General features: G+C 41.1%; 1 protein-coding gene across 2 annotated transcripts in view; it reads right to left on the reverse strand.

The window, feature by feature from the left end:
- Window positions 1-271: 271 nt before the first annotated feature.
- Window positions 272-21,357, reverse strand: part of WNK4 (WNK lysine deficient protein kinase 4) — a 213,520-nt gene continuing 192,434 nt past the window's right edge. For both annotated transcript variants that reach the window (XM_075349984.1, XM_075349983.1), the window contains 6 exons: window positions 15,968-16,025; window positions 15,007-15,676; window positions 13,927-14,129; window positions 10,944-11,038; window positions 7,527-7,586; window positions 272-1,783 (listed from right to left, as the gene is read on the reverse strand). In XM_075349984.1, coding sequence (XP_075206099.1) covers window positions 1,781-1,783; window positions 7,527-7,586; window positions 10,944-11,038; window positions 13,927-14,129; window positions 15,007-15,676; window positions 15,968-16,025 — 1,089 coding nt within the window. In that variant the 3' untranslated portion in view covers window positions 272-1,780. The remainder of the gene's footprint in view (window positions 1,784-7,526; window positions 7,587-10,943; window positions 11,039-13,926; window positions 14,130-15,006; window positions 15,677-15,967; window positions 16,026-21,357) is intronic.

The raw sequence follows: 21,357 nt of genomic DNA on the forward strand, positions 1-21,357 counted from the left end.
CCTTTCCATTTCAGTGGTGTTTGCATCTATTTCAGTGATTTCCAAGCCCCCCCCTCAATCCTCCTAGGGGTCTGATGTAGAAATGCTCAAGTTTCCATTGACTTCCATTATGCTTGTTACTAGAAACGAGCACCCGAGAGTTAGAAATTGCTCCTTTCGAGTAACGTGCACCCGAGCATTTTAGTGCTCACCCATCACTATTTATTACTGAATGTCCAAAGAGAAAAATGTATGCTACATTTCTCTCGTAAAACCAAAAAGATATGTGACGTGTATTATGTTATTTTATTGGTGTTTGTGCCACGACTTGGATACAAAGAAACAAATAATGATAACAATGTTGAGCTTTATTACATTATACAGAAAAAACTCCTTTAATTTGGCATCAATAAGACATGATAGGTGCTGGTCATGAGATATTTTGGACTCGGATGGTTATAGAGAAGTAGAGAAATATCACGTCTACTATTAGGTCACCTACAGAAAGAACCCACTTAAAAAAAATCGTGAATAGCTGTTGGCCAACCACTCGTTCAGCCAACAGCTACTCCTCAAGCCCCCTATATATATACATTCACTTTGGCCAAGCTTGCATGTGTTTTAATGGAAGGAGGGGATGAAACTACTTCCAGACACCTCTTTCCTCTGAGGACAGGACAAATTAAGCAGATTCAGGAGACCCCCCCCAAAATCTACTGGTCGTCAATCTTTTTGGATACCTTTTGATTTTCCTCAACATAAGAAGTTCCCAAATGATTATCAGAGCTCAGCTTTCTATTTCTAGCTGTTCTACCCTGGAAATAGGGTCCACATTATCAGACTTTCTGGACTATTGGATGCCAGATCACTTTTTTTTTACTATACACTATATAAAATTATATATTTAACATCTATGTTTCAGCAGAACTTTACCCAGTATCATTTCACATTATATTATACAGCGCTGCCCTCTCGTAGTTAAACGTACCAAGGCCAGCAACCTATTTTCAAGAACATCTCCCACATTTGAGTTCTAAAAGTGACAGACATAGATAAAGGGCTCCTCCAAGACAGGACTTACCGAGATTAAAGCACTTTGCTTTCTTTGTACAATCTTTAGATCCTGTCAGAGGACCACAGTTTAATACAACGTCTCTTATTCACATTCCAAATGTAATATCTACAAGTCTCATTCACATTTTCCACATTCAACCATATCTAAATCTCATATTGTATTGCTATAGCTTTAGAGATAATGCACATTCATTGTTAATTGTGGCTTCAAGCTAAAAGAAACAAAAAAAAAAAAGCCAAATGGCAAAAAGTGTTGGCAGGTGACTTTCCAGATCACATTTCTGAAGAAGTCCAAAGTGCATGGTCATGGAACTCACATTCTAAGAATGGAGAACATCCAACCAAAGCCAACAACATGTCCTAACGCTGTTTCCAGTGGGTTCTCACATTTCAAACAGTTACTTTTATGAGGAACCTTGCTATGTTCTTTTGGAAAAACAGAACAATAAGATGAGACATTCATGAATATCAAATAAAAAAAAAATCTCAACAAGCAGTCACTGAGGCAGCCATAGTCCATGACACCCATATGTTGGGTGTTGACGACCATCAAGGCAAGGTGCAGATCCTTTCACTTCCCAGCTGTTTCTCACAATCCTCCACAGCAATCAATAGGTCTTGTTGGACAAGTCTCAACCATAACATGGCAGAAGACAGCAGCAAAGGTCTGCTTGAGGTAGTCTGTTTTTATCTCCTTGTCTTCAAGTGTGTAGATGATTTGAAGACTTTACTGGAAAAAAAAAGAAAAAGAAAGTAAGTTAAAGTAGGTTTACAAAATGATAAAGTTCTAGTTACGTGATAATCCCAATCCAATGGTGTTTAAGGATATTTTAGGAGTATTTTACTGGGAAAATGCTGTTTTAAAGGGAGCCTGTTATCACATATACAAGTGCAACTCAAAATATTAGAATATCCTCAAAAAATTAATTTATTTCAGTAATTCAATACAAAAAGGAAACACATATATAGAGTCATTACACTCAGAGTGATTTTACCTGTTTATTTCTGTTAATATTGAGGATTATGGCTTATAGCCAATGAAAAACCAAAAGTCATTATCTCAGAAAATTAGACTAAATACCACAAAACACCTGCAAAGGCTTCCTAAGCGGTTAAGTCTGGTTCAGTAGGCTATACAATCATGGGGAAGACTGCTGACTTAACAGACGTCCAGAAGGCAGTCACTGAGACACTCTACAAGGAGGGTAAGCCACATAAGCTCATTGCTAAAAAAGCTGGATGTTCACAGATTGCTGTATCCAACCATATTAATGGTAGGTTGAGTGGAAGAAAAAGTGTGGTAGAAAAAGGTGCACAAGCAACCGGGATTTATTGAGATGCACTTGTACATCTCTTATAGAGAACCTGACAGCTGATATATGCTGCCCAATCCACGGGTAGCATGTATCAGCCAATAGCTGCATGATTTCAGCCACATATATATAATTCTGAAATGCTGTGATGTTTGAGAGAAAAACATAGCTTAAATCCACTGAGAACTAAACCATACAAAAGACTAGTCATAAAGAAGGGTCCATGGTGACTTGTCCCCTCCCACTCCACTGGAGTGACAGGTCTCTCCCTACACGCATGTATAAAAAGAGACCTGTCAGTCACTTACAGCAGGAGGGTAAAAGTCACTGAGGACCCACCTATGTGACAAGTATCCAGTTCAGCTCAGTCCTCGGCAGCTGTTAAGTAATATATTTCTCTGAAATGCTGCAGCATATCAGAGTTAAACAGAGTAAAATTATGCAGTCAGTGTCTGATACATGCTGCCTGTGGATTTAGCAGCATATATCAGCTGTCAGGTGCCCTTTAAACCAACAACATAGCATTATAGAGGATGGCAATAGGTTTCTAAAGAAGATAATCTAAGTACCATCAAGGAAAGAATGCAGTTATAAAGTGGTGAGCACTACTTGTGAAACGTTTGGTGGGTGGTCCTGATTTCATCCAGACCCACATTCCTACAGGCTCAGATATGTCACCCGATGCATGTAGAGCAATGTACTGTCCGCAGCTCCACTCACTGTGCATGTGCTGGAGTGGTTTATATTATTACCTTTTATAATTGAACACATCAACAATACAGCGCTATGATTGACTATGTCTTGATGACAGGGCGTGTCGGAGTGGATGCTCTTGATTCATTAAGAGGTTTACCCCTCTTAATGAATCAGGCAAGGTACATGGTGGCATGCTCCACTATGTGCTCCGCCACAAATCTTACTCTACTTTATGCTGGAGTAAAATTTGTGATGTAGCAAACACCGCTGCTTGCCATGAAGTTTACTAGCGAGAGTTGACACACTCCATCACACATAAATATGATATATTTTACCTGTATCAAAATGGAGGCTACCAGAATGTACCGCATCTTTCTGGACCTAAAGACACTTCTGAAGAAACGCGCACAACTGGACAGCGACATAATTTTTTTTATCCAAATGCAAAAAGGAGAATCTGATCCCCAAAGGACTCTGGATTACAAACCCAATTCTACATACCTACAATACCCATTATGCACAAAACCTTTGTCACAGGACTTCTGAGAGACTAAGGAACCACCTTTTGCATGTCTTCTACAGCATCAAGAGTAAAATACAGAGGGAATTTGAAACACAAAGGAAGACACTTCCAGAAAGCACAGAGCAAAAAGTACAACAATACTATTACAGACTACGAACCCTTCTGATCCACAACAAGGAAAAGAAGCTACATAGACTGCGCCTCAATTCTGGACTTAATACAAACAGGTGGAGAACAAAGCCAAAACCTGCCAACTTGGACAACCACTCCATTCAAGACACAAAAGCATCTGTGTTATCAATCTCTCGGATTATAAACCCAACAAAGTGGAACTTGCTGTGCTTTCTAGGGGACTCTCATTTTGTCCTACTAAAGCTCTAGACAAAACTGAACTCTGCAGCAACATGGAAGATTACTTCAGGAGACTACGTCTCAGGGAATATTTTAACGATGCAGATGTTTCAGAATCCACCCAGACTGAAGGAAGACGGATCTTGACAACCAGGAAAAGGTCAGATTGGACACCTCCACCAGGACTCAACCCTCATTTGGATAACTATATAGACACTTTCAGACATTTGGTAAAATCCACTATCCTAGACACACACAGGAGGCAACCATCCAACATCAGTGCCCAGGAGAGAAGGGCCATAAAATCTTTGAAAACCAACAAAGAAATCATCATTAAATCTGCAGACAAGGGGGTTGCAATAGTCATGATGAACAAATCAGACTACATGAATGAAGCACACAGACAACTGAAGGACACACGCTACTATAAAAAAATGTATATAAACAAAGCAAGATCGGGTACTGCAGAGCAGATCTGCCGGGCAGTGGAGCCGTACTCACAGGTTTTATGGTTCAGCTGTTCCAGGAATGCACGTGCGCCTGTGTGGATAGTGCCTTGCAGAGTAGTGCTCAGCGAGCAGCATGAAAAGAATTCAGAGATCCAGCATATAGAAGAACGAGGCGGCAGCTCACTGTGTCAGTTACACGAAACTTTTTATTCTGCGGTCAGGACTTGACAAAGCGCTATACAGCGCGAAACAGGCTGTCGTCCGCTCCTCGCCCCTGCACTCCTCTCTCCCCCCTCACTGCTCCTGTATATGTCTGCAACCGCAGAATAAAAAGTTTCGTGTAACTGACAGAGTGAGCTGCCGCCTCCTTCTATATGCTGCTACTATAAAAAGTCTGACCCTACACAGGACTATTACAAGGAACTTAACAAGTTGGTCTCTTGTCTGCCTGACATATCCTCAACAGCTGATGAACTGATACCGGTAAGTCCAAGAATAGGCACATTCTACATGCTTCCCAAAATTCACAAATCTGGAAACCCAGGAAGACCCATCATTTCATGTGTGGGCACCCTCACTGAACAAGTCTCTGGATGGGTAGAGGGTATCCTTAAACCCTTGGTAAGGGATACAACCAGCTACATCCAGGACACTACTGACCTATTGAAAAAACTATCAGCAATAGGTCCTCTACCAGAGGGAACCATCCTTGCCACCATGGATGTGGAATCCTTGTACTCGAATATTCCACACCAGGATGGATTGAATGCCTGCAAAGTCTTCATGGAAAATACAGGAATTGATGCTGATTCTGTGGTAAAGCTTACAAAATTCATCCTCACCCATAATTACTTTGCATTTGACAATAACATATATCTACAGGAGACTGGGACTGAAATGGGAAGCAAAATGGCACCACAATATGCAAATATTTTCATGGCCAAGCTTGAGAGTGACTTTTTATCCTTTTGTCCTATCAGGCCTCTGGCCTACTACCATTACATTGACGATATTTTAATCATCTGGACAGAGTCTGAGGAACAGCTGAAGACCTTCCATGAACACTTTAATCAGTTTCATCCCACCATTAACCTAACACTCAACTACTCCTGCACTGAAATCAACTTCTTGGACACCATCATTAAACTGTGGAACAATGAAATAGACACATCCCTGTGCAAGAAGCCAATTGACCGTCCAACATACCTGAAATGGGACAGTTTTCATCCAAAACACATAAAAACTCTATTGTATACAGCCAGGCTATCAGGTACAATCGGATATGTTCTAACAGTACAGATAGAGACAATCAACTTGAGGGCCTCAGAAAGACCTTTTTGAATCAAGGCTACCACCCAAGAACAATTGAAAACCAGATTACAAGAGCCACCAGAATATCAAGAAACCATCTCCTACATTATAAAACTAAAGAAGAAAACAACCGGGTCCCTCTTGTAATCACCTACAATCCACATCTGGAGGTGTTAAGAGGAGCTACACGGAAACTACAACCATTACTGCAAAAAGATGCCCGGTTAAAATCTATTTTTCCAGACCCCCCACTTCTGTGTTTTAGACAGCCCCCAAATCTAAGAAGCATCATTGTCAGAAGCTCCCTGTCCTCTCCAACAACAGGAACACTTCCCTGCAACCAGAAAAAATGTAAGACCTGTCCATTTATACTGACAACGGGCAAAATAAAGATTCCCAGATCACATCAGGACTACAAGATCCCAGGTACCTTCAGCTGCACCACAACTAATGTGGTGTACTTAATTATATGTACCAAATGTCCAACTGGGGATCTGTATGTAGGGGAGACAGGACAACAGCTCAGGACAAGGATGAATTCTCACCGCCACACTATTAGAGAAAAAAGGATGGATCTACCTGTGGCCAAACATTTTTGTAACCCAGACCACAGCATCATGGACATGAAATTGCTGGTATTGAAAGGTAACTTCAAGTCCCAGAGAGACAGGAGAGTCTGGGAGTACAAACTTATGATGACCTTTGACCCATTCAGAGCAGGAATGAATGTGTCTCATGGATTCATGTCTTTTTACATCAATTAAGAGATGTGCTCCTCAGAGCATCTGGGGGCATCACAGCCCTGGACCAGACTCTAATCAGAGGACAATAAAACTTTCACAATGAACTGCAGCAATATTTTTGGCCACAACAGTTTGTCCTCTTGCCATAGTGATAGTTCTGCTTCACATAACTTGTTTTATTTACTGCCCCATTCTATGTCCTGTTGTGTATAAATATGTGACTCTTCAGATTTTGAGTTATATTGAGCCTGAAGAAGAGACCTGAGTAGTCTCGACAGTTTGCTATTATTACCATCTTTTCAGTTAGCCATTAAAAGGTATCAACCACTGAGGACTTCAGTTCTTTTAAACATTTTTTTATCTCTACTGGCTAACACGGTACAAAGATATATTTTACCTGTATCAAAAGGGTAGTTCTAGTAATATACTGATTAAGCAAGACCTACCTTAAAAGGAACTTGTCATCTCCAGGATAAAACCATGCCTGACTGCCTTACTGGAATCATGGCTACAGGGAGAAAATCAAGTTATATTCTCCCTGTAGCCACTCACTTCCAGTCATTGTGTACAAGGAGCAGATACAGTCAATAGTCAATATAGAATGAGCACACTGTAATGATTTATCAGCATACTGATTTACAGTCTTCCCTGCAGTGTATGTTTACAAAGCAGGCTGTCAATCAATGTAGTGGGAAGTAATTACAGTGCATTTACTGTATAGAGAGCAATGACTGTTACAGCTCCCTGCACTACCCCAATGAATGGAAGCAAGCAGCTGCAGGGAGAATATAACTGCATATTCTCCCTGTTTGCCGCAGCAGTCAGACCTGGTTTAAATACTTTTTACCTTCATACTACTATTATGCCTGTGAGTAATTAGCGTTTCTGGAGGTTACAGGTTCCCTTTAAATCATTGTGACTTGTTTGAAAGTTTAGGCTACTGCTGTGTACCATGGCTCCTTCAATTATGGAAATTGGTCAGATCGACTTCTAACATCACAGTGAAATTGGTTTTAGCAGCATTTCCCCTTATCTTTTCTTGACCAAACCTGATATTTAAACAGTTTAAATTTTACTATTAGATTACCTTTACTTTCCCTTTCTCGTCCTGATCACAAGTGTCACTGTGAATTCCCCCAGTAGTCACCTAAAAAAAAATAACGAAAATGGTACAATTATTATTTATGTAGATCAGGTTTAGAAATCAATATAAAAGAAACACAAGGCCAGGAAGAATCCTACTGCAGCTCTGCAAGGAAACGTTGGAACCTCAGAGGAAATACAGTATCTGTTCATTTGGAAAGAGAAATCAATATCTGCTTTAGGGGATCACACAGAACATTTTATGTAGCCCTTTACATGTTATTTATGTTCATTCCGTCACACTTATTATTATTATTTATTATTATTATCATTATTATTATTATTATTATTATAGTGCCATTTATTCCATGGCGCTTTACAAGTGCAAAGGGTATACCTAAAAAACTAGTACAACAGTCATGAACATTACAAAACAGACTGGTACAGGAGGAGAGAGGACTCTGCCCGTCAGGGCTCACAGTCTACAGTGAATGGGTGAGGGTTCAGTAGGTGCGGACAGAGCTTGTTGTGCTGTGATGTACTGGACTCAGGGTTATTATAGGTTGTAGGCTTGTTTGAAGAGGTGGGTCTTCAAATTACTTTTGAAGCTTTCCATGGTAGGTGAGAGTCTGATGTGTTGGGGTAGAGCGTTGTAGAGTATGGGGGAGGCACGGGAGAAATCTTGTATGCGATTGTGGAAAGAGGAGTTAAGAGAGGAGTAGAGAAGGAGATCTTGTGGGGATCTGAGGTTGCTTGCAGGTAGGTACCGGGAGACTAGGTCGTAGATGTAAGGAGGAGACAGGTTACGGATGGCTTTTTATGTGTATGTGTATGTGGGAACCCAGTGAAGGGATTGGCAGAGTGGTGAGGCTAGGGAATAGCGAGGGGAGAGGTGGATTAAGCAGGCCGCAGAAATTAGGATAGATTGAAGGGGTGCAAGAGTGTTGGAAGGGAAGCCACAGAGCACAGGTCATGCACTAATGTTTTTGCTGATTCTTGGTTAAAGAAATATGTACATGTACACAAGTTTGGGGGAAAGAAGGTTGCTCTTATTTGTTTTTTTACATTTTTGATCCTGTTCTACTACATACAGTTTTATTTATTTATGGAGAAATTTAAACACAGCCAGTTTTTCACTTTCAATTTTCCATCTCCACATTTACCGCTTAATTTTATCCTTTTAATTTTTGCCCTTTCATTTTTGTGTTCCTCTATTTCTTTCAAGAACAATAGCTTTTTTTTTACTTTTCAGTAGGCATAGCAATTTAAGGACTTTCTTTTTACAGGAACAGTTGTAAATTTGAATTATGCCATTCATTTTTCCATACAATGAACTGAAAAGCAGGGAAAAAAATGCTATTTCACGTTTGATCTGTTGAGTCTTGTTTTTCATGGCATTCATATGGTAAAATTGACCAGCCAACATGATTGTTCAGGTCAGTATGAAAATAGTGATGACAAACGTATACTGTATATACAGTATATATATTTTTATTATTATTTTTGTGGCTTAAAAAAAATCCAAAATTGTAGAAAAAAAAATTGTGTTTTGTTGCCTTTTTCTACGACTCAAAACGTTTTTTTAAATTTTTCTAGCAACGGAACTGTGTATAGACTTGTTTAGATTGAAAAAGAACAATTTTATGTTTTTTCCTCTCCTTTCAATGTGTACTATATGAGTTAATTGCTTATAATTTTTTTGAAATATCAAACTTTTTGTGGCCACAGAAATACCAAATATGGTTATTTTTATAATTTTTTTGTTACTTTTACAATGGAAAAAGAGAAGTAGAATTTTATTTAGATTTTTTTAAATAGATTTTAAAACATTTTACTTTATTTTTGGGGTTATACATTGAGTTGCTGCAGTCATCGTTCACTATAGAGTGAACATGCTGCCTATAATCACTTTCCAAACACATTGATTGACAGCCTGGTATGCAGTGTGAGTGCAGCAAGTGTGTGCAGAGCTGACCGCCAAACAATGTGCAGGGGAGTGATTACACCACTATCACTGTATGATGGAATGGTGAATGTAGCAGCTATCTACACCGTCCCAATGACTGGAAGCAAGCGGCTGCAGGGAGAATGTAACTCCATTTTCTGCCTGTAGCTGCTGATCCAGTAAGTCTGCCAATTAACAATATATCTACAGGTAAATACCGTTTTTCAAGGTTACAGGTGTAAGAATGGTGGTCTGTTGCTGTCACGTTCCTGCCCATGAAGACACCAATCAAATTGTGTAGTGTAATGTGAATAATATCTTGCGTCTTTGTAAGTATTGTGTCCCGTGGATTGTAATGTAATATGATGTGTTGCAATGTGTTCTCGTGTAATGTATAGTGTAGCCTGTGATATGTAGTGCTGATACTGTAGTGTGTTATGTAATGTACAGCAAGTTTATGTGTGGTTGTTAGGCTTTACAGTCAGTAACAGTTAAGTGATCCTTGAGTGTTGACCAAGACAGAGTGAGAACAATGTCGAGACTACAGACCGACCCTCCAAAGGAGGGGCCCAAGCAAATAGGAGCCATAGGACAGGACTCTACTGGCCAGGCCCATAACCATCAAGGTAATGGGTTAATACTAACTAGCATGTGAACAAAATTGTCTTTCCCTAGCAGATTCTTTGCAAGCATCTGAGAGCATAAGACACTGCTGGCATCAGTGGCTACCCCTTACCCCCTCCTCTACAAGGAGAAGAGATGTAGATACAAAAGCACTGGGAATGCAAGGCTCTACTCTTTCACTAGTAACAAATCCCTTGAACCTCTCCTCTACTAGGAGACTGGACATGGAACCGCTAGAAGGGAAAGATACCATTACAAGTTGGACTGACGCGTTAGGCTGAGTTGAGTTGGGACTCACAGGATCAGTAAGATCAGAAACGACTCAGTGGGAACTGGGAATGTGTCTGATATGCCTTGTACTGTTGAAACATGCCGGAAGATTTGTGCCCACCATCTGGAATATGAAGTTGTTGGTGAAACAAATTGTCGAGTAAAGTACCATTGTTTGAAACTAAATGGTGGTCTCCTTGTGGAAACAAGTTGTCATTTGGTCCTGGCCAGCCGATGTCAGCGGCAACATGTGGCCTACATGGGCAAACTATCCACACTACACAAGTCCACACACCCAGCCAGGACCAGTCCTTTTGTGTAGCGTGTTGGGGCATCTGGATTGAATTCCTCACTCCCGACCACCGTCCCACGACACCCTACACTGCTTCCCTTTTTAGGCAGCAATGACAAACAAATTTCATATAAAATGTAATAGAAATCTCAGAGCATTACTAAAAGGGTATGACTACTAGATCTATTATGTTTCTTTTATAGACACTTGATTAAAGCTGATTGCACGATCCAGCTAAAAGAGATGACGCAGATATTTTTCATCAGTTATAAAACAATGATGAAACTCACCATTCTCATTACATCCCCGGAAAATGTGATCCCTTTGCTTGGACGCTGATCCTGCGATCCCGTACTGCTTCCTCCAAGTGAATTCTTCCTAATTCCTGTTTATATGATATATAATAATAGCTATTATTTACTGGATAAAAAAAACTACAAAAGCGTTCAAACAAGTGGTAGTATATCGTTAAAGAGTAACCGTTGTTTACATTTTAATTTCATAAATCAATAGTAAACATAAAAATAAGCAACTTTGTAATATATGTTATTAGAAAAATCTGCTTCTTTCTCCTCCTCGTGTCTCGCTGTACTAAGGCTAGTAAGACGTAGTACAGCATATTCTCTACTAGGTGGCAGCAGAGTAGTGAAGGAGAGACAAAGAAATACTGTAACGGAAAGGCAGCTGAAGTACAGCAGAGTAACTTCAGCAGGCAGTTAACAGGTAAGCCACCAGGGGGCAATAGAGTAGTCAAACAGTCAGGGTCTAGCCAGGAAAGTCGAGTCACAGCAAAGGGACGATCAATTTCAAGTCAGAAAACAGAACAGAGTCGGAAGCCGGGAGATCAGGTATGCAGAGAGAAACACAAACTACAGACAGGAGAGGAAAGTCAGGGATTGGGACAGGCAGACGAACGGGGGAGGGTCAAAGTCAGGACACAGTAGCAGGGAGGCAGGACAGATCAAGAACACAATACAAGCTGCAAGGTAGAAATATCACTGGCACTGACCTATAGGTAGAAAGGCAATATATAGTGTCCTGGGATCCAGAACGAGTGAAGAGAAGTCAGCCCCTGACATGACAAGGCCAGAGCTGGGTGTAACCAGCAGCAGGGAAAAGCTGTCCTGGATCATGACACCTGGTCTGATCATTCATTCTCAGTTCATGGACAAAATGTATATTCAATCAAAACAGATTTCCCCATTACTGAGATAACAGTTGGTGCTTTCAACATTCTATGAAGAAAGGAGGAGCTAGGCACACATTCTGCTGCAAGTGCTTCTGAAACGACTGTTACAGTCCTCCATAGAATGTTACGAGCACCAACTGTCACCTATCTCAGTAATGGGAAAGTCTGCAGTCACTGAAGACAAACTGAACCCATGAATTGAGAATTTTGGGAACGAATGATCAGTGCAGGAGAAGTAAGAAGTAGATTTGTCTAATAAGATATATTACAAAGTGAAAATTCATGGGCACTTTTGATTTACGGAAAATAAATAAATAAAACGATTACTTTTTAGTTGATTGCATGTATCACAACCAAAAACATAATGTACTTTTTAATATTGTACCGTATTTTTCCGCTTTATAAGACGCACCTGATTATAAGACGCACCCCCAAATTTGGTGAAGGAATAGAGAATGTTTTAATAAATGGGGTACGTCTTATAATGCCAGTATCCATCTAACAAATCATATAGGGTATATGTCCCTCATAGCCCCCCATCTTAAAATTAGCCCGCTTAATCTGGATATGGCCACCTTATATTGAATATAGCACCCTTGTGCTGGCACACATCCCCCAGTGATGCCACATGTCCTCTATGGCTGGCACTTGTCCTCTCTGGCTGGCAAACGGCCCCTATGGCTAGCACACGGCCCCCTGTGGCTGGCGCACAGCCCCCAGTGATGCCACATGTCCCCTATGGCTGGCACACGTCACCTATGGCTGGCACACGGCCCCTATGGCTGGCACACGGCCCTTATGGCTGGCACACGGCCCCAGTGATGCCACATGTCCCCTATGGCTGGCACACGTCCCCTATGGCTGGCACATGGCCCCTATGGCTGGCACACGGCCCCTATGGCTGGCACATGGCCCCTGTGGCTGGCACACAGCCCCCAGTGATGCCACACGTCCCCTATGGCTGGCACACGTCCACTATGGCTGGCACATGTCCCCTATGGCTGGCACACGGCCCCTATGGCTGGCACATGGCCCCTGTGGCTGGCACACAGCCCCCTGTGGCTGGCACACAGCCCCCAGTGATGCCACATGTCCCCTATTGCTGGCACTTGTCCTCTATGGCTGGCACACGGCCCCTATGGCTGTCACATGGCCCCTATGGCTGGCACACGGCCCCCTGGGGCTGACACACGGCCCCCAGTGATGCCACATGTCCCCTATTGCTGGCACACGTCCTCTATGGCTGGCACATGGCCCCCTTTGGCTGGCACACAGCCCACTGTGGCTGGCACATGGCCCACTGTGGCTGGCACACAGCCCACTGTGGCTGGCACACATTACCCTGTGTTAGATATCGCCCCCATGCTGCTGCTTTTAGTAAAACAAACTCTTTCCTTACCTTCTCCAGCACTGTCCTGCCTCGTGTCTCCCTCAGTGGGGTTGAGCTCCTCCTGTCTCCTGCACTTCCTATTTCCTGGTTCTCAGTGCGGTCATGTGATCGGCATGGCAGAGAGATATCTCTGCGTGCCTGATCTCAGCACCAGGAGGGAGACCGGGGAGACATGCAGGAGGAGGTAAGGAAAGAGTTTTTTATTTTACTATGGGCAGCAGCATGGGGGCCATAGCTAATACAGGGGGGCATGTGCGATCAAAGGGAGCACAGGCAGATATAATATGCGCCGCTCCCCCAGCTCATCACCACGGTGTGGTTTCAGCACCACAGTGATGGACAGCGGCTGTGCATATTATATGAGCGGGAGCAGGAGATCTAACGCTGCCTACCACAGCTTTCACCTGCCTCTACCAGCCTCCCTCAGCCTCCAGCACCGCTCCAGAGCGGCCCCCACCTCCTCTGGACCCTGCAGTATATAATCCGTATATTCGGATTATAAGACGCACCCCCTACTTTCCCCCAAAATTTAGGGGAACAAAAGTGCGTCTTATAAAGCGAAAAATACGGTAATTTTGAGTAGGGAAAACTGTAATTTTTACATATATGTAGGACAGCCTCAAAAATAGCATACGCATTGTAAGTAAATGTATGGGCGTATTATTAAAAGGTATAAAAGAGACTATAAACTTACCAGTTGCTGGGAGGAGTTCTAATCTCTGCAAACTGTTTCTTCTTGATGGGTTGAAGCTCCCCTTGGAGAGGCGCCTTTGTCGGCTGGAGAGCATGGCTGCCGGAGAGACAATCCCTGGCGGAGGCACTTTTCCCATCCTATAATACAGCTCCTCAATCTCTTTCTTCTGCAGCGCTTGTAATAGTTGCACTTCGGACATGTGTCTACAAGACACAGATACAAGGATGTCAGATTTATGTATACTTTGTTTTCATGTTCATTATGAACCATAGATGATTTGTGCTAAGTACATGTACACCGTTTAGATATATTGCTAAGTAGTGAAATACAATGCAGCATACTTTATATCTCCTAATTCTGACCCAACATCTTATCCGTAACTGGCTCTGCCACCATATACCTCCACATTGCCATGAAAACCCAAGGCAAAGCCTCAAGTTGTAGACCAAAGAAAAGTCTTGGATGAACAAATAAATACCGTACTTAGAGAACCCATAGAAGACTCCAGTCCATACAATTCATCTCCCTAATCTTTATTGTGCTCCCCTAAGCCCTTGCATCACAATCAATAGGACAATTCAATGTTACTATTATTTCTGGATGCTACTAGGATTACTTTATATCACACCTGAAATATGGAAACCATACAATTTCTATACAAACTTTAATACATTACACTATTTATGAAGCTTGTTAAGTTTAGGAAAAATTTGGGCCCTGATTCATCAGTCTCATTTTGTAAGTGATTTTTCTTCTGTCTTGTGGTATTCGTTGCTATTCTTCAAAATGGAATTCGGAGATTGATGAATTTTGCACACAATCAATGATTCTCTTTTGTGTTATCTTTTAGAGCAAAAACTGCTTTAAAATGTAGCACGATAGTTTTCCAGAGTAAAATTAATTTCATGCCAATAGGCTTGTAGTTGTAGACCACCACATTCATGATTGCGATACAGGAACCCAGCCCTAACAGATAGTATTAGTATTTCTTATGGTAGCAGTAAGCACCATTGTCCGCATGGTCTATGTACAAGAGCACACAATGTGTCCACCTATGATTTGCTTTTCTATGAAACTTACTTCTGTCTTAGCTGCTGAAGCTCCTCAAAGATCTCTTCATCTTCACTCTCGGTGTCATCACTGCTGAGGTAGGTGATGCCTCTCGTGTAGTGAAGCCACACCTGAACTGTCGAGATCTGCTGAGGTGTCTTCTCTGTGTTCTCTTCCTCACTAGAAGACCTGGAGTCAGCATCCTTCCCATCACATACTATTACTTTAGTATTGTCCACAGCATTTTCTCCATTGGTAATACTGCCATGTTGAATAAGGCCTTCACTGACGGAGTTATCGTGGCAGCCATCTTGGTTAATAGTATTGTTGTTGAGGACAGAAGCACAGACCTCTACTTTAGCCACATCATTACTCACTGGGGTATAGCCTTCCTTGTCATCACAAGGATCCCCCAAATCCTGGCTGCAGGTGTCAGATTCTGAGCAGCTGAGTGGCTTGTCCCATGTAACAGTGTCCATGTTAACATTGGGAGTAAGGCTCTCAGGCTCAGAGAAGTTACCCTCTGTCTCTTCATCTGTGCTGAAGTCAGTATCGGAAGAAGCGGTCTCGTACAGCTCAGGTGTAGTGTCGGATGTCTGAGACACCTCAGGACTGCTGCTGAGGCTCCATGCCGAGTCATTATCAGTAGGCTCTTTCGTGGTCGTTACTTGAAATCTTCCAACAACTTTCGGCTTGGCCTCTGTGAATTGACCCAAAAAAAGATGATGTTCAACGATAGAAATCATTTTTTGGTACTGTAAATTGCTGGGATTTACTGGAATTGTTTACATGCCCATCCTCTAATATAGAAAAGGGTGGGATTCAAGGGTAATATCCCTGTAATAAAAGATACATAGCTGTAGTGCTGTAGAACTGTATGGAATGTTAAATATATGTGTGTGTATGACTATTTTTGTTGTGTCCTGTTACCCAACTGATGTATTGAAGATCTAATAATACAAAAGGTGAGATAGGAATAACTTCAATTTACCATTAGGGATGGCACTTGGTTGGAGAGTCAGTGAAGGAACCGGTGAAGGAGGTTGTACCTTAAAAAAAATAAATGGAATAAAATTAAATGTGGAAGTCTTCAGGTATATAATACATTTAAATAGATAAAAAACGTAATAGAAAAGATATATGAAATATATTCACATTTTTCCAAGTTCTTGTGTTTCTCAATCTGACCCGAAGATATCACGACATTCACGTGTCCTAATGACAACTCGACAAGTTAAAAGGATTGTCCGGTGAAAACAAATGATCACCTATTTACGGAATAGGTGAAAGTCTTGTTGAGCGGTGGAGACTGAACTGAGTGTCGTGCCCGGCTTTTATCAGAATGAATGGCGTGGTGGTTAGACGTCTGTCTTCCATTTTGTAATGGTGATAAAAGTTCCCCATTGGGGACACAAGTTCCATAATCTGCTAATCGGTGCATATCCCAGCAGTGCAACACCCAGCGATCAGAAAGTTATCCCCTATCCTTCGGGTAGGTGATAGCTTGTTGTCACTGGACAACCCTGTTAAAGAGGTTAGCCCATGAGCAATATTTCATTACCTATAGGACTGATGATAATAGCTGAGGACTGTACTCAGCTTAGTCCATTAGTCCCATGGCCAATGAATGTAATGGTATTGCTCCTTACTATTCAAATGGAGACATAAGACTCCTGTTCTCTCAGTTGGTGATGTCCAAGTGGTGGTACTCCCACCAGCTGTACTGGACCCACCCCTTCACATAAGACATTTATATTTGAATATACCCTAAACTAAAACCTGATTATAGAGGGTTCTGTTGCATAGGCCTGGTCTCCTGTCTAACGCATAGATAGTGCTCGCATGTGAGATTTCTACCCCTTAACCAAATCTCCAAATCCCATCCTGATAATAAATGAGGGTCCTGAACCGGAAACCTTTATCAATTAATTTAATGGGGGTTTTTTTAACTGCACAATTTCTAGTTTCAACAAAATAAACCCCATAGTTGTAACCCATAAAAACTGTTGTTTCCACCTTGGCCTACAGCTATAATGGTCATTAAAGAGAATCTGTCAGCAGGTTTTTGCTACCTCATCTGAGAACAGCATAATGTAGGCAAAGAGATCCTGAATGCAACAATATATCACTTAGATTACTGGATGCAGCCGTTCTGACACAATCAAAATTTCTAGATTTAACCATGTAGCAGAGCTGAGAGAGCTGTCCCCGCCCACACCAGGCTCTCTATAGAGATTGTACATGGACAGTGAGGGGGCGTGCCGGACTACCCTAAGCGTTACATTGTTGTCTGAGCGATGATAAGTCTTGCTGGTTAAACAAAAATAGCAACAGATCGGAACCTTGACAAGACAGGCAGCCATAAATTCTCTGTGTTAACCCTTGCAGCATGCTGTCTTCAGTTTACATAGCAAAAACCTACTGACAGATTCCCTTTAATGGTGTAATATAATGGTGTAAGCCCATTTCAAGAAGGTTCCATATTTTTACCCATGGAAGGAAGAGCCTCGATAACCCCACTAGAAATATTGAACACCTAACCTAACATGTCCAAAATAGAGGTATTGGAATTGCTGATCAAATTATTGTCGCCATCTATGGAGCTGGTGGCATATTGCTAAATACTGACTAATAGTAGTAACTGCAATATTAAAATATGATCAAGGAAATGCTGCAATATTAAAACGGATCTGCACTATAAATTCACTATCAAAATGACATACATGATTAAGCAGATCTCTTATACCTAATGACATACCTTATTAAATAGATATCTTATACCTGATGAGGCTGGTAAACTTACTTTGAAAATCCATGTCAGAATAGCTGTATGGGCCTAATATTAAAAAAGCATTTTATAAATCAAGCTAGAGCTTTAATAATTGGTTGGGAAACATTCAGATAGGAATATAGAGATTGGGAAACAGTTACATAGGAATATATAGTTGGGATACACTCACATAGGAACATACAGGCATTCAGACTTGGAATTTCAAAGTAAGCACACCAGCCTCATCTGAACTAAGAGATCTAATTAAAAATGTATGCCGTTTGTATTGTAAAATCTGGTGGCAAATCGACTTTAAATGATACTCTCTTATACCTGATGAGGCTGGTAAACTTACTTTGAATATCCATGTCAGAATGGCTGTATGGTTCTGGTATAAAAAAAAGCATTTTATAAATCCAGCTAGAGCTTTTAATAATTGGTTGGGAAACATTTAGATAAGAATATACAGTCATTCTGATGTGTAATTTCAAAGTAAGTACACCAGCCTCATCTGAACTGAGATCTAATTAATAATGTATGTCGTTTGTATTGTAAAATCTGGTGGCAGATCGACTTTAAATAAAAATTACATATTTTTGGTTGCACATAATGTAATAAATCAACACAATGTTCGGGTTTAGCACTGACACTTAGGCGGGCTTTGCACAGTACGACATCGACAGCGACGCCGGATGTGCGTCACTATCGATTTGACCCCACCAACATCGTAGCTGCGATGTCATAGTGCGCAAAGCTGGCCTTAGAAGCAATTCCACCTATGTTTCCTCTGTGAGGCCTTGAGCTATAGTAGTAATACAGAGACGGGATGATTAGATGACACCTCTTCTATCTAATCCTGTGTGATGACAGCTCTTCATATTTCCACCCGATACTGCTTTATACACTACTATAATAAGCATCCCAGGCGACCAGCATATTATGAGACAGTGTCATCATCGTCATTATCCCATGCACTTTGCCATCTTTCTGAAGACAGCCGGTACAGTATAGCTGATGACTGCATTACAGACCGTCATATCATATAGGTACCATAATTAATAAGGCGGGTGGCAAAGAGATATCAGAGGCTTGAAATAACATCAAATATTACAGAGGTACGTGACAACTTTAGTGGTTTTGCACTCCGGAACATCAAGCTAAGCCTCAATTCACACAGACACATAAGCATGATGATAACTGCAATGTAAGCGGCCAATATCCAACTTCTTCCTGACAACAATTCTGCATTTCATAAGAGCAGCACAGCAGCCCTGTGCAAGTAAGTGCTGCAAAGATTACAAGGAAAAAGCCATGCAATCGTCAGACTTATATTCTCCCAAGGAATTAAAAGGAACCTAATAGCAGGTTTTTGCTATGTAATCTTAGAGCAGCATGTGGTAGGGGTTGAGATTATGATTCCAGATAAGTGTCACTTACTGGGCTGCGTGTTGAAGTTTCAGGAAAATCAGTGTTTTATCAGCAGGAAATTATCACTACAGGACTAGGTGCCTCTGCTATGTGTAACCCCGCCTCCACCATTGGTTAGCTGCTTTATGTCAATGTACATTGCATAACCAATAATGTGGGCGGGGTTATACAGAGCTCAGCATTTCAGCGCACTGGTAGATCTGCAGCAGATAAAAAGTAATTGTATCAAAAGGGCAACAAATAATTCAGCAAGTGACACATCACTGGAATCAGGATTTCAACCTCTACATTATGCTGCTCTCAGATTACATAGCAAAAATCTGGTGACAGATTTGTTTAAGTGGTCTTATACATAGAGATAGCAGGGTAGCGGTAAAAAGGATAAAATGGTCATCTAAGCAAGGTGGACATATAAATAAGCACTGAGATTATGTAAATTGGTAATCCTTGGAATGTGCTACTATGGGCTTTGTCGCCTCCACCAAGTAAAGTGATCATTGCTTTTCCTGAATTTAATGTATTACTGTGGGATGCCACTTTAGGTAATAATTAGTGATGAACAAACACTACCATGCTCGGGTACACGGCTCTCATAAAGAGTAGTTGGTGCTCGGATGAGCGCAATTCGAGTATAATGGAGGTCAATGAGTATAATGGACCTGAGTATAATGGAGGTCAATGGGGAACTCAAGCATTTTTCCAGAAGATTTCCCTGAAATATGCTCAAATTCCCCATTAATGTGCATTATACTCAGGTACTTGAGTCATCCCCCCATCCGAGAATCCAACTGCTCGTTACGAGTACCGCTCATCACTAGTAATAATACCTGACATTTGCCTTTACTTGAGAAAATTCTGTCTGTTTCTGATATCCTCTTGTTTTTTTAGAAACTAAGAAACCTTTTATTCAAGTTTTAATTTTGGATAAAGTTTTTAATAAACTTTGTAAAATTTAAAAGTATTTCTGAAATTAGTTATTTTCTGTTCATTCATCATTTCACTAAAAAATTCCACATGAAGTATGTAGGGTATATTAACTATTTAAACAGGTATTCATTTAAGAGGTTTTCCACTACTAATGTGACACCTTTTATTTGTCCTAACTATTCCTTACTAACACTTTCCAAATATACTTGTGCTACCTATTTTGATCCGGTAAGCTGATCTCTTTGCAGAGCCTACATTCCCATACTGATGTTCTGGCTTTGATCTTTCCGATCATGAGACCAGAATTGGATAAATTGAGCAGAACACGTCAATGGTGGGGGCATGGCTGCTTCTCTGTGAGTGACAGCAGTCTGGTTCACGCATGCCGTGCTTTCATGTGACAAGAGCTGTGATGGTCCAATCATTAGATAGTATATCAGATCGCATGATCTGCACATTGCAGTGCTCGCCACATGAAAGCACGCATTGTAAATCAGGCTGAGAGGAGCGTGAAGTGTGATCTAAGCATACGTGCCCAGACTGCTGATATCACAGAGAGGTAGCCATGTCCCCACCAGTGATGTGCCCTGCTCAATTTATCCAATTCTGGTCTCCAGACCGAAGCATCAACATAGGAATATAGGAGATCAGCGTACAGAAACAGAGTAGGTAGCAGCAGTATATTAGTAAAGTGTCAGGTAAGAATAGTTAGGACAAATGAAAGTAGGTTACATTAGTAGTAGAGAACTTCTTTAAGTACATAAATATTAATAAATAATAGTTTCTTTATGTGCTGATTCTTGGAAAAATGGGTCAAAATACATTAATGTTGGACAAAAGACACTATGTGGTCAAAAGTAGGTGGACACCAGAATATCAAATCATGAGCACTATAAAGCTTTTCTATTTTAGAATCTTTCAATTATCATACCATTTTTCTAAACTTTTTGTATTGTATGTAGGGACATTTTTTTACTTAAAGCTCCACTCCACCATTTTTTTTAAGTACTGCAATGGTACCTCTAATCTAAGGACCGTAGCCATACACTTATTCACACCTACCGGCATCTTCACCTTTTATCGGTGTCTCTCCGGTCCTGTTGCACCATCTTGTGACTGCCGTAAGTCAGAAGTTACATCACAAGCTCTCAAAACAAGTCTAGGAGAGCCAGTACATAGATCTAATAGACTTGCAATGAAGAGTGACCTCTGGCACGTGCCAAGAAACACTGGAGCAGTTGGCAGGTCACAAATCG

The sequence above is a fragment of the Anomaloglossus baeobatrachus genome, chromosome 5, assembly GCF_048569485.1.
Source record: "Anomaloglossus baeobatrachus isolate aAnoBae1 chromosome 5, aAnoBae1.hap1, whole genome shotgun sequence".
Classification (NCBI taxonomy): Eukaryota; Metazoa; Chordata; class Amphibia; order Anura; family Aromobatidae; genus Anomaloglossus; species Anomaloglossus baeobatrachus.